Raw genomic sequence first — 13,228 nt, 5'->3', positions numbered from 1 at the left:
TTGTCTGAGCTCTCAGCGGTCAGGGTCCCCTCTGCTGCTCCGTTAGCCTGGCATCACTCACACGCTGGGTCTTGAGTCCTTGTGTCTTATCACCTCTGAGTTTCCACGATCATCCTATGGTCTCTTCCCCTGAGTCCCAGTGCCTTCACTCTGCCGGTGCCCTGCCTGGAACCCACAGTGCTTCATCCTAACTAAATATTTGCTTAGTGATACCCAGTGAATTATGACTGTCAAAACACAAGAAGAGGATTTTTTTTTTAAGAGAAGTATCTTAACCCTTGTACTTACCATGTGGTGCAGTGGTAAAGAATCCACCTGCCAGTGCAGAAGATGCAAGAGACGTGGATTTGGTCCCTGGGTCAGGAAGGTCTGGAGAGAGTCAATTCCTAGGCAGGTTGATAAGAAGTCCAGGGTCCCCAAGGAGGAGAAAGCTATCTGAAGCTCCCGAGGAGGAGAAAACTACATTTTTTTTTTCCTACATTGCTTTGCCTTAGTCAATATAACAGTGTATCTTGCTCAAGGACATGTTTCTGCTTAACAAGAACATTCTGACTAATCCTGTTGTCTTAAAATGTATATTATGGGAGTGGGTCTGGTAAGACCTTTCTATTGTTAGTTGTAGTTCCGCTAAGATGTAGGTTGTGGAGTGAGTCTGGTGAGACCTTTCTACTATTAGTTCTAATCTGGTTATTTTAAGATGCATGTTGTGGGAATGGGTCTGGTAAAAGTATATAAGGCCTTGAAAAGACTAGCGAGTGGGGCACTCTCTGTCCCCTTTCTGATGTCTCTGTCAGAAGCTTTCTCTGTCATCTTTCACTTTAATAAAACTCTGCTACATAAAAGCTCTTGAGTGATCAAGCCTGGTCCCTGGTCCTGAATCTAAATCTTCTTCGGAGATCACAAATCTGACCTCGTTCACCATAAGCTATCAGTTTCAGGGAGGGGGAAATGGCAACCCACTCCAGTATTCTTCCCTTGAAACTCCCATGGACAGAGGAGTCTGGCGGGCCACAGTTTATTGGATTGCAAAAGTCAGACGTGGCTGAGCGACTGAACATACACACACGTGCACACACCGTGACCTTGAGAATGACTCACACGGGTGGTGGCCACACCCAGGCCCCGACTGTAGGAAGGACCGGTGTCGTCAGTGTTTCTCACAGGCGGATGAGCTGTGACTACATGAGGCATCGCAGGGGAAGGTAGAGGGGGTTTACTGAGCCTTGCCAGGTGTACCAGGCCTTTCATACGGTCTCTCCTAATGCTGCACCAGCCCTGAGAGATGGAGATTATGGCGCCATCACATAGATGGGCAGACTGAGGTCAGGTAACCCAGCACCCTACTAGCTATGGGTGTTCTGTTGGCCCTGGAAGCATAGAGTCCCTATGGTGTCATCTCTGTTGTCTGGTGAAAGATGCTCAGACGCTTCTCTCTCCTATTTTAATATCCACCCCCTTTTCACAACTATAGGAAATGCAACTTCCCCTTAAAACTCAAACCTCTCCCCTGCAAAGTTCTCCTCTTCTGAGAATTCTAACCCAGGCTGGTTTCTAGTTTTTCCGAAGTTCCTGAGCACTGATTTCACATGTAATCCTAAACTCTCCCTTGTGTTATCAGTTAGCTTTTTATTTGGCAGAGAATGTTCTTGAGTTGAAACTGAATACCCCAAGGTGGAGAACTCTTTCATGTTTCTTTGAGACTTTCTAAGATCCGAGAGCCGTCTTGTGTACATTCTGGTCATGGGTTGATGCTGTTCTGTCTTCTTTTCTTCCCCTTGATGTGTTGTATCTTTGTCACTATGTACACAGTCTTCTGGGCTTCCCAGGTGGTCCTAGTGGTAAAGAACTCAGCTGCCAATGCAGGAGACACAAGTGATGCAGGTTTGATCCCTGGATCAGGAAGATCCTCTGGAGAAGGGAAATGACAGCCCACTCCAGTATTCTTGCCTGGAGAATCCCATGAACAGAGGAGCTTGGTGGGCTACAGTCTATGGGGTTGCAAAGAGTCAGACACAACTGATGCAACTTAGCACTCACACATGCCAACAGTCTTCTACCGTATGTGTGGAGTTGAATGAGACAAACTCTCTCTTCATGACCTCACAGACTGGGGGCAATGCAGATGTAGCTCGCTCTCCAAACCTTTTCATTCTTCACTTCAGACAGTGAGGTTCCGTAGGAAAGAATGCCAGCTGTCTAAATCAATTTAGGTCCTGAGATTAGGATAGCAAGTGGTAAGAGTTCAGATGGCCAGGAATTTTATGTGAAATTTATATGAATATTTCTCAGTTATGAATTTGGGGAGCAAGGGGTGCTGGTAGAATAAAGCACATACTTACCAACACAGGTGCAAAATAAATGTCTTTAAGGCTTAAATCCAGTGCCAGGGGCAGGATGGGAGAAGCCACATCCCTGGATGCAAGCATCTGATCCATCAGCAAACAGTTATGGAGGCCACGTGGGTCAGAGCTGAGCTGACAGCTGAAGGCTGACCCTTTCTCTGCCCCCTCGAGCCACAGACAGTGGAGATCAGTGTGTTAACATAGTAATAGGAAGACGCATACTGTCAGGGGAGCACAGACCAGGGGGGACATGGCCGGGGAATGTCAGGGAGGCTGGGGAGGTGAGGGCTGTTCATCCATGGCTCTTTGTAATGTCCACTTCACCCAAGACACTGCGGGATGCACTTGACCCACAGAAGTGAACAAGCCTGCCCAAGGTCCCGCCTCCCTGAAGCTCACAGTTTAGACAATCTTCCAGGATTTTCTTAGGAGGCAGTGGTGCATGTTTCTGGAAGGTCAGTTGACACCTGGGCAGTGAAAACAGAGATGGTGTGTGAAGACCATTCCACCTGGAGGACACAGAGCACTGAGGCCAGAGCTTCACATACTGGCTTCCCTGTGGTGTTCCTACAGCAGAGAACAGCTTGACCTGATCAACAGCTATTTTGACCTGATCAACAGCTATTTTGACCTGATCAAGTCAACAGCTTGACCTGATCAACAAAAGCTTCTCTTGCTGGCTTGCTGAGGTCCTGCCCTCCTGGGCTGAGTGCTTGATTGGTGGGGTTGTGTCTTCCTCAAGACCCATCAGAGGGATGGAAGGAAGGAAGGAAGGAAGGATGGATGGGGGTGGGTGGATCCCTCGTTACCCGTCAATATGGGGAAGGAATATTACCATCAACACAGGGAAGGTATATTACCATCAATATGGGAAACGAATATTGCCATCAATATGGGGAAGGAATATTACTATCAATAGGGGAAGGTTATCAATACGGGAAAGGAATATTACCATCAACGGGGAAGGAATATTACTGTCAATACGGGAAAGATATATTACGTCAATACGGGAAAGGTATTTTACCATCAATACGGGAAAGGAATATTACCATCAATACGGGAAAGGAATATTACCATCAATACGGGGAAGGCATATTACCATCAATATGGGAAAGGAATATTACCATCAACATGGGGAAGGAATATTAGTATCAACAAGGGAAAGGTAGATTACCATCAGTACGGGAAAGGAATATTACCATCAATATGGGGAAGGAATATTCCTATCAACATGGGGAAGGTATATTGCCATCAATACGGGAAAAATATTACCATCAATATGGGGAAGGAATATTACTGTCAATACAGGAGAGGAACATCACCCACAGACCAGGTCAGGGGCCTCTGGCTAAAACTTCTCAGAGGACCCGATGAGGCCTATGAAACTCTGGCCCCTCAGCGGTCACTCGGCCAGCCCCGGAGCCCCAGGTTCAGCCAGGAGTGGCCCTGCCTGGGTTCGGTGGAGGCCACGTGGATCTGACGGCCTGTGCTTCTCTCGTTTCAGACTGCTCTGCCATGAGCGCCGCGCGCGCGTGCCGGCCATCCTGGGACTTGGCCCTGGACCCACTGGTGTCCTGCAAGCTGTGTCTGGGGGAGTACCCCGTGGAGCAGATGACGACCATCGCCCAGTGCCAGTGCGTCTTCTGCACCCTGGTTGGTCTCGCCGGGAACGCCGGCTTAAAAGGATTTTGGGATAAGCCTTTTGCTTTTGTTTTAGAGACAGCATGCAGGATCACCCTCACTTTTACACAGTTTTATTGGAAGGATTCTCTTCTGAGTCCATCGGGCTCCCCAGGCAGGTTCCTTTGCAGGTTCTCGTGGTGCAGAAGTGATCAGTTACACAGAGGCTTGGAAGCTGGGAACGCAGCTGAGAAACCCTGCCATGGTGTGCACGCTCCTTTCTGGAAAAGAAATCTTCACCGTAGCTTGCGTCCGATTTAATTAAACAATGGTGTGCCTGGGATGGTCCCAATGCCATCCTGGCGAGTGTCCCCACAGCAGAGTTGGCTCTGTGTGTCCCCATGGCACTGCCTTAGCACTAAACTGGAGAGGATGTATTTTTTTCTCTCAATTTTTTTAAAATGATTTTATATTGATGTATAGTCTATTAACAATGTTGTGATAGTTATACATGTCAGTATGCTTAGTCACTCAGTCGTGTCTGACTCTGTGACTCTTTGGAACGTAGCCCCTCTGTGCATAGGACTTTCCAGACAGGAACACTGGAGTGGGTTGCCGTTTTCTTCTCCAGGGGATCTTCCTGACCCAGAGATCGAATCCATGTCTCCTGCATTGTCGGTGGGTTCTTTCCCCGCTGAGCCGTCAGGGGAGCCTCTGTGAATAGTTTCAGTGCACCGCAAAGCAGCCCATCCATACATGCACGTGCATCCCTTCTCCCCCAGACTCCTCTCCTGTGAGAGTGTTGAAATCACACCTGGATCTCCTGAAGATGCCACCAGCATCATTTTGAGCCAAAGGCTGTACGGGACATAAGGGCTGCAGGCCTTCTGTTCCCATCAGGCCTCACTCACTTCAGTTCAATTCAGTTCAGTCGCTCAGTCGTGTCCGACTCTTTGCGACCCCATGAATCGCAGCACGCCAGGCCTCCCTGTCCATCACCATCTCCCGGAGTTCACTCAGACTCACGTCCATCGAGTCCGTGATGCCATCCAGCCATCTCATCCTCGGTCGTCCCCTTCTCCTCCTGCCCCCAATCCCTCCCAGCATCAGAGTCTTTTCCAATGAGTCAACTCTTTGCATGAGGTGTCTGAAGTACTGGAGCTTCAGCTTTAGTATCATTCCTTCCAAAGAAATCCCAAGGTTGATCTCCTTCAGAATGGACTGGTTGGATCTCCTTGCAGTCCAAGGGACCCTCAAGAGTCTTCTCCAATACCACAGTTCAAAAGCATCAATTCTTCGGTGCTCAGCCTTCTTCACAGTCCAACTCTCACATCCATACATGACCACAGGAAAAACCATAGCCTTGACAAGATGGACCTTAGTCAGCAAAGTAATGTCTCTGCTTTTGAATATGCTATCTAGGTTGGTCATAACTTTTCTTCCAAGGAGTAAGCGTCTTTTAATTTCATGGCTGCAGTCACCATCTGCAGTGATTTTGGAGCCCCAAAAATAAAGTCTGACACTGTTTCCACTGTTTCCCCATCTATTTCCCATCAAATGATGGGACCGGATGCCATGATCTTCGTTTTCTGAATGTTGAGATTTAAGCCAACTTTTTCACTCTCCTCTTTCACTTTTTTTATTTTATTTTATTTATTTATTTATTTATTTATTTTTACCTCTTTCACTTTCATCAAGAAGCTTTTTAGCTCCTCTTCACTTTCTGCCATAAGGGTGGTGTCATCTGCATATCTGAGGTGATTGATATTTCTCCCAGCAATCTTGATTCCAGCTTGTGTTTCTTCCAGTCCAGTGTTTCTCCTGATGTACTCTGCATAGAAGTTAAATAAGCAGGGTGACAATATACAGGCTTGACGTACTCCTTTTCCTATTTGGAACCAGTCTGTTGTTCCATGTCCAGTTCTAACTGTTGCTTCCTGACCTGCATACAGGTTTCTCAAGAGGCAGGTTAGGTGATGTGGTATTCCCATCTCTTTCAGAATTTTCCGCAGTTTATTGTAATCCACACAGTCAAAGGCTTTGGCATAGTCGATAAAGCAGAAGTAGATGTTGTTCTGGAACTCTCTTGCTTTTTCCATGATCCAGTGGATGTTGGCAATTTGATCTCTGGTTCCTCTGCCTTTTCTAAAACCAGCTTGAACATCAGGGAGTTCACAGTTCACTTATTGCTGAAGCCTGGCTTGGAGAATTTTTAACTAACACCCAAAAAAGATGTCCTTTTCATTATAGGGGCTGGAATGCAAAAGTAGGAAGTCAAGAAACACCTGGAGTAACAGGCAAATTTGGCCTTGGAATGCGGAATGAAGCAGGGCAAAGACTAACAGAGTTTTGCCAAGAAAATACACTGGTCATAGCAAACACCCTCTTCCAACAACACAAGAGAAGACTCTACACATGGACATCACCAGATGGTCAACACTGAAATCAGATTGATTATATTCTTTGAAGCCAAAATGGAGAAGCTCTGTAGAGTCAACAAAAACAAGACCGGGAGCTGACTGTGGCTCAGATCATGAACTCCTTATTGCCAAATTCAGACTTAAATTGAAGAAAGTAGGGAAAACCGCCAGACTATTCAGGTATGACCTAAATCAAATCCCTTATGATTATACAGTGGAAGTGAGAAATAGATTTAAGGGTCTAGATCTGATAGAGTACCTGATGAACTATGGAATGAGGTTCATGACATTATACAGGAGACAGAGATCAAGACCATCCCAATGGAAAAGAAATGCAAAAAAGCAAAATGGCTGTCTGGGGAGGCCTTACAAATAGCTGTGAAAAGAAGAGAGGCAAAAAGCAAAGGAGAAAAGGAAAGATATAAGCATCTGAATGCAGAGTTCCAAAGAATAGCAAGGAAAGATAAGAAAGCCTTCTTCAGCGATCAATGCAAAGAAATACAGGAAAACAACAGAATGGGAAAGACTAGAGATCTCTTCAAGAAAATTAGAGATACCAAGGGAACATTTCATGCAAAGATGGGCTCGATAAAGGACAGAAATGGTCTGGACCTAACAGAAGCAGAAGATATTAAGAAGAGGTGGCAAGAATACACGGAAGAACTGTACAGAAAAGATCTTCATGACCCAGATAATCATGATGATGTGATCACTAATCTAGAGCCAGACATCTTAGAATGTGAAGTCAAGTGGGCCTTAGAAAGCATCACTATGAACAAAGCTAGTGGAGGTGATGGAATTCCAGTTGAGCTGTTTCAAATTCTCAAAGATGATGCTGTGAAAGTGCTGCACTCAATATGCCAGGAAATTTGGAAAACTCAGCAGTGGCCACAGGACTGGAAAAGGTCAGTTTTCTTTCCAATTCCAAAGAAAGGCAGTGCCAAAGAATGCTCAAACTACTGCACAATTGCACCCATCTCACATGCTAGTAAAGTAATGCTCAAAATTCTCCAAGCCAGGCCTCACTCAGACCCAACATTTTACTATCAGAAAAGAAAAATGAGGGTGTAGGATTTATTTTCAGTTTGTCTCATTGCATTTTATTTTTTTCCCATTCAAGGAATTCCAAAATTTAAAAAAGTCCAGAAAAAATATTTTTCTTTAAACTGTGAACAACTGAAAAAGTTACTGTTACAAATAAACTCTCCAGACGGCCTGCCTGTGTGTTGCTCAGATGTCCTGGTTAGTTTCTGTCCCCTCACAGCTGCCTCCCCAGAGGCTTCTTCCTTCCTGCCCCTTGCTCTGTTTGTCTCTTGATCTTGAAAGACAAGGTCAAGATCAAGATCTCTTGAAATGTAGGCTCATTTGGTAGCATCATCTACATTTTACGGATAAGGAGATGGAGGTGGCAGTCATTTAAGTCTGTGTGTCCAATTTCCTTTTATGCTAGACCCTGGCTTCTTGAGGGCACAGTTCTGCCTCCAAATACCTGGTTTACAGCAGGACCCGTGACTGCTGTTGTTCAGGCGCCCAGTCATGTCTCACTCTCTGCAACCTCACAGACCTCAGCATGCCAGGCTCTTCTGTCCTCTTAGCATCTCCCAAAGTTTGCTCAGATTCATGTCCATTGAGACGGTGATGCTATCTAATCATCCAGATAGATGGATTGAACTGCAGAGAGTCGGCCTCAGCTACGTGCTTGGTGGCCAAGCAATGTTGCCTCACTGACGCCCCAGGAAAGGAAATTCAACCTGGAGCACAGGAAGCTGTTTTGGGGCATTTTCTGAGTTGGGGAAGGATGGGAGGCAGAGGGCCCCGGGGGGGAGGTGGATGGACAGACAGACCTCCAGCCCAAGAAGAACACAGAGCGTTTTCATTTCTGAAGGGTGAACTGGAATGGTCCAGCCGTGTCTGGCTGGATTAAAGAAACCCCTTTATGCAAAATCGCCTCTTTTCTTGCCTGAAGGGAAGTTTTCCAGCCTCAGCTAACTGGCTGGCTTCCCTGTACAGCTGTGCCTGGGAGCAAGCTCCCAGACCCTCCCTGTCGCCCCCAGTATGCCATCGCGGGGAGGGCCTCCAGAGACCACAGCTCTCCTCCTCTAAGGTCGCTCGTTCACCCGGCCATGGTTTCACCCCGCCTTTCATTTGTTGTCCTTGTCGTTTTAGTTTCCTATTTCTACCGGATAGCAGCTCTAATTCAGATCAGACACTTAATTTAAGTCAGAGCTTGTGAACAGAGGAAAAGAGCACTGTTTTCTCACAGGGGGCTTGCTGGGAGCACTAAGAAACGGGATGGTTGTGATATTTTTTTTTTTTCACAACCGTTTATTAGAAGTTAAGATGTTGAGATCAGGCCTGCTTTGGTTTGCAGCTCCGTGTGGCTTGAAGCACAGGAAACACCTGTGTGTCCACAGCCTGGGGGGCAGGGGAAGGCTCCATCCCCTCGTGGAGGCCCCAGGGCCCCCCACCAGCAGAAGTGCCTGTGTCTTTTTCTTGGGGACAGACCTGAGAAGAGAAGAGTGAAGAGAAGGCTCTCTTAAGATAAAAAAATGATCAGAGAATTACAGGCTTTGGGTCAGAAGAAGAAGATTGACCTCGAGGAGGAAGAGGGTCCAGAGAAAGCCTAGAGCTGCGCTCGGGCATCAGCATCCTGAAATGCAGGCTGTTTCTGATTGCGCCATCCTTGTGGGCCTCACCCATGCAGTGGAGATGAACGGAGTTCTCCCTGAGGCTCAGGGCACGTGTGTGGAGGAGCTGCTCCGTGGCAGGCTGTCTGCAGGCTCTTAACCCCTTCAAGCTCATTTCTGAGTTTGGGGTTAGAACTCCAGGAATCCAAAAGAGCAGCTTTCCCCAGCCATGCGTCCTGGGGAACATCTGTCCTAAAAGATGCACTCAGATGACCGTCACGGTCTGGTGGATTTGCTGAGCACCGCGTACCGGGTCCCTCTCTGTACCCACCCTGGGACACTCTGGGTGCCCGAGAACACAGAGGAAGCCCCAGAAATCCACAGGAGGGACGACTGTCGATTTAACTTGCAGCTCCCTGAATTATTGTGTGTTAACCCCTCCTACTTGTGGCCCAGATGGCAAAGCATCTGTCCGCCATGTGGGAGATCTGGGTTTGATCCCTGGGTCAGGAAGATCCCCTGGAGGAGGAAATGGCAGAGGAGCCTGGTGGGCTACAGTCCAAAGGATCTCAAAGAGTCGGACCCGACCCAGCAGCTTCACTTCCTCACAACCCCTCCTGTCTTCCCTTCCCCCGGGAGGTCTTCATGATGAAGATGTAGTCGGATAACATGCTCATTCTTGATCCTGCACGACTCTGGAGCAGACAGACCGTGTCCTGCACGTAGGGCTTCTCCTGCAGCTTTGTCAGAAGCCCGAGGAGAGCACCCTCCTTGCGGAGGCAGGGGGGCGGATGACGCCTACCCACTAGGAGCTCCACCTCTCGGCCAGCACACTGGGGACGGGCAGCGTCGGACGGACTTTGGTCTCTGCGGTTGAGCAGAAGGAGTAGCTTCAGCTTCATGTTCTTCTGTGAGGCTGGGGGAGGAAGGGGAAGGCCTGGCTCGGTCCCAGAGTGCTCCCGGGTCATCAGAGCTGGCCTGAGTCATCCATAGAACATCCCTGCTGTCACCTCCTGGTCACCTCCCAGTGTCACCCTGAGTCCGGCCCCCAGGGTCAGGCATCACCCGTCCTCTGGGTCCCTGTGGCCATGGCCCAGTTCTCAGAACAGGGCAGTTCTTTCCAGAACAAAGGGCATCCTCCTGCGTTTTTATCAGCAGGCGTGTGACCGCACCAGCAGGGCTTCCCAAGGCAGGTCCATGTTTGATGGCTGACTTTTCAGATCCTGGTGTAGCTGCAGGCTGGGCGGAGGCTGGGTCCAGTTCCCTACCCACGGCCAGGGCTGCCCCAGTGCCCCAATTGGGACTGGTCATCCTGCCCCGTAGATTCATCTTCACACATGGAGACCAGGTTCTTATACAACATCTTTTGGTGATATGGATTGACTCTGGGCACCCTGGAACCCACGGCCTCCATAGATGACACCTGCCACTCAGCTCAGCTCTGGGGCGCTTTCGTGTCTCCCCCACCCCCGGGCTTCATAGTGCCCCCAGACCACCTGCGCTGTTTCTCGACTCCACGTGCTGTCACACCTGTGCACTGTCTCCTGGAGTTTCTGTGCCGTGGGTGGACCCAGCCCTGGGATGGACAACTTCCTCTCTGGGCGGCGATATTGAATGAGCAGCATCCACACCTCGGGCCGGCCGGTCTGCCTCTTTGCGCTCGTTGTGGTGAGGCGGGGACGGCCACCCTGGTCCTCCTGCCACCATCACAGCTCCCCATGCCGCCCTCCGGAGAAGCAGGTGCTCAGTGCCTGCTGGTTTAATTGACCTGGAAAATCCCAGCAAGTGACAGACTCGCAGCTAAGAATTGTCGACTCCGTGCTCTTGAAGGAGAGTGTTGCCCATCAGACAGGCCCAGCCTGTGTCTTTCTCTGCACTTGTGGTCACATGCTCTCCCTCAAGGGTGGGGGCATTCTGGGGTGACAGGGCCTCAGAAGGGGTCGCGTCTGCCCCAGCTGCCTGTGGGGTCGTCTGTGCGCAGACACCAGGCTGCAGGTTGGGGGGCCCGTGGAAAGGATGGGCACCCCAGTCTGGACTGGTGGGCTGGCAGGGTTTTGGTGGGAAGACGTCCATGTGGACAGAGAGAGGCTGGTGGATGCAGGCTAACAGGGTCAGAGTGGCAGGAACTGGTGTTACTGAGACCTTCTTTGTGTATCCTTCCACCAGGGACACTGCCTGCATGGAAAGTCATTTTCCTGGTCCAGTGGCTGACTGGGTTTTGACTCTTAGAAACCCTGAGGGACCCTGAGGGAAAGGCCCAGGGGACATATGGCGGGCTGAGCATTGACATTACCCAGTGCCCCCCAACTGTGGGGCCCACCTGGGTTTCAGCACCCAAGGGGTCAGAGATCTCAGAGGAGATGAATCCAGGAGACAGCTTGCTGGTGGTTTGGCAAGACCACTGGACCAAGAGTACACGTAGATGAGAGATTTTTGGTTTTGTTTATTTTTTTTCAGTAGAAAGTAAATTTGATTTTTTTTTTCCCTCTAAAAATTTTATTAATACAAAAGCAGCCTTCATCTCTTGGAGTCCCTGGTTTGGGTGAAGTCAATCCCTGCAGCCTGGAGTGGTGTTGCTGCCAGAACATACACGGCGGGGCTTGCTGGGTGGTCTGCTCTGGTTTCCAGCCCCTGGCAGCAGTTGGACGAGGGGTTTGCATGAAGCATCCTCGTCTCGCCCGCCGTGCCGGGTGGTGGCTCCAGCCGCCTGAGGACAGCCCTGTAGGAAGTGTCTGCCCTCCTCGCCCGCCAAGGGGCCCGGGGTGCCCGTCCAGCTAGCTCTCTGACAGTGACCTGAGGTCTGTACCCCAGGTCTCCCCTCCTCTGCAGGGATGCGTGTCCGTGTTCACGTCTGTGTGGGTGTTGGCTTGGTCTGTGTGAGGACCACTCACTCCCCTAGCTGTCGGCCTCTGTCTTTCCTGCCAAGTTGTTAAGGCCCTGCTTTTCAGCAGCACTCCATCAGGCCCAGGGCCTGGGAGGATAAACAGCCTGGGTTTCAAAGAGCCTGCCTCCTAGCAGAGGAGGGGGTAAGCGGACCCTCCCTGAGTGAGGCTGTGGGGACTGGGCAGAACTCGTGGTACGCGTGCAGGCACCTAGCCACTGAAGCATCCTTTTTTGTCCTCGGGGCTTGTTTCCTTCCACACTATGGGGGGCCGGGGGCCTCAGAGGGGTGCAGGCTCACATCTGGCACGACGGTTCACTGGCATTCCCACCAGGGCAGTGGTCCCAGGGTTTTGGCTGCCTGAACCCGGTCCACGGGAGTCCCACGGCTGTCGTTCAGATCTGCCTGTGTGGGCCGTTTGTAAACACGGATCCCTGATAAGCAGAAGCCACTCAGGCACCTTTGAGCACTGCTTCTGGGGGTTTCTCCCAGCTGTTAGCATCATCAGTAGCCGACGGGCCTCCCAGGGAGACAGCGGACCAAGTTCAGGCTTGTTGCAGACTCCGCACCAGGCAGCCATCTCTCTGCGTCCCCTTCTCTTTGCGAAGGATTCCGAAGCAACGGGGGTCCCAGCAGATCGGTAGCCCGCCCCACCCCCCCCCGCATCTTTGGACCTGGGTTTCAAAGGGTTGGCTGAGAAAGTGGAGAATGAACAGTCTGGAACTTTCTGCAGCTCTCCATACTCTGCCTCGCCGCTCCCGGCCCCTCCTGTGCTTTGTGCAGTGGACGGCCCTTTCCTGAGAGGCCTTGTCCCTCCGGCCAGCTTTCCATCTCTGCTACCTTCCTGACCCTCCTCCCCAGGGTGGGTGGAGCCTCCTGAAACCTCAGCATGGTGCGTCTTTGCCAGGAGGCTTGGGTTCTTGATGGACAGGGAAGCCTGGCGTGCTGCAGTCCATGGGGTTGCAAAGAGTTGGACATGACTGAACGACTGAACTGAACTGGGGGTCTTGATGTCCTGGAGGGTCCCAGCACCCAAGCATCAGGGACACATACAGACACACTCTGGTGTGACTCAGACTTTGTGGGTCTGAAATGCATACGATTCTTTGTACTCATTAGAAAACTTACACGAGGTAACAGAAAATAAGTAAGAAACGATTGCTTATGGAAGAATTCTTGACTGGGGAGGAAGGAGGCCAGAGTTTAAAAAACAAAACCGCCACCTCTTCGGAGTCAGGCACACATGGGTTTGAGCCAAGCTCCTCCACTTACAGACCCCGACTTTGTCCTGTTTCTGACTTCCCTGAGCTTTGTTCTCTCCTCTGTCTAAGGGGAGCG

The 13,228-nt window shown here is 50.1% G+C and overlaps 1 protein-coding gene across 3 annotated transcripts in view; it reads left to right on the top strand.

The window, feature by feature from the left end:
- The window catches only part of RNF144A (ring finger protein 144A), a 133,166-nt gene that overhangs the window by 89,136 nt on the left and 30,802 nt on the right, over positions 1 to 13,228 (top strand). For 2 of the 3 annotated variants that reach the window (XM_040224911.1, XM_040224910.1), the window contains one exon: positions 3,847 to 3,995. In XM_040224911.1, the coding sequence (XP_040080845.1) occupies positions 3,858 to 3,995 (138 nt within the window). In that variant the 5' untranslated portion in view covers positions 3,847 to 3,857. Of the gene's footprint in view, positions 1 to 3,846; positions 3,996 to 13,228 lie in introns of those variants that run through there. The other variant, XM_040224912.1, reaches the window with a different exon arrangement.

The sequence above is a fragment of the Oryx dammah genome, unplaced genomic scaffold (genome assembly GCF_014754425.2).
Source record: "Oryx dammah isolate SB20612 unplaced genomic scaffold, SCBI_Odam_1.1 HiC_scaffold_25, whole genome shotgun sequence".
Classification (NCBI taxonomy): Eukaryota; Metazoa; Chordata; class Mammalia; order Artiodactyla; family Bovidae; genus Oryx; species Oryx dammah.
Note: the sequence above shows the minus strand (reverse complement) of the source record. Positions and strands in the feature narration are given on the sequence as shown.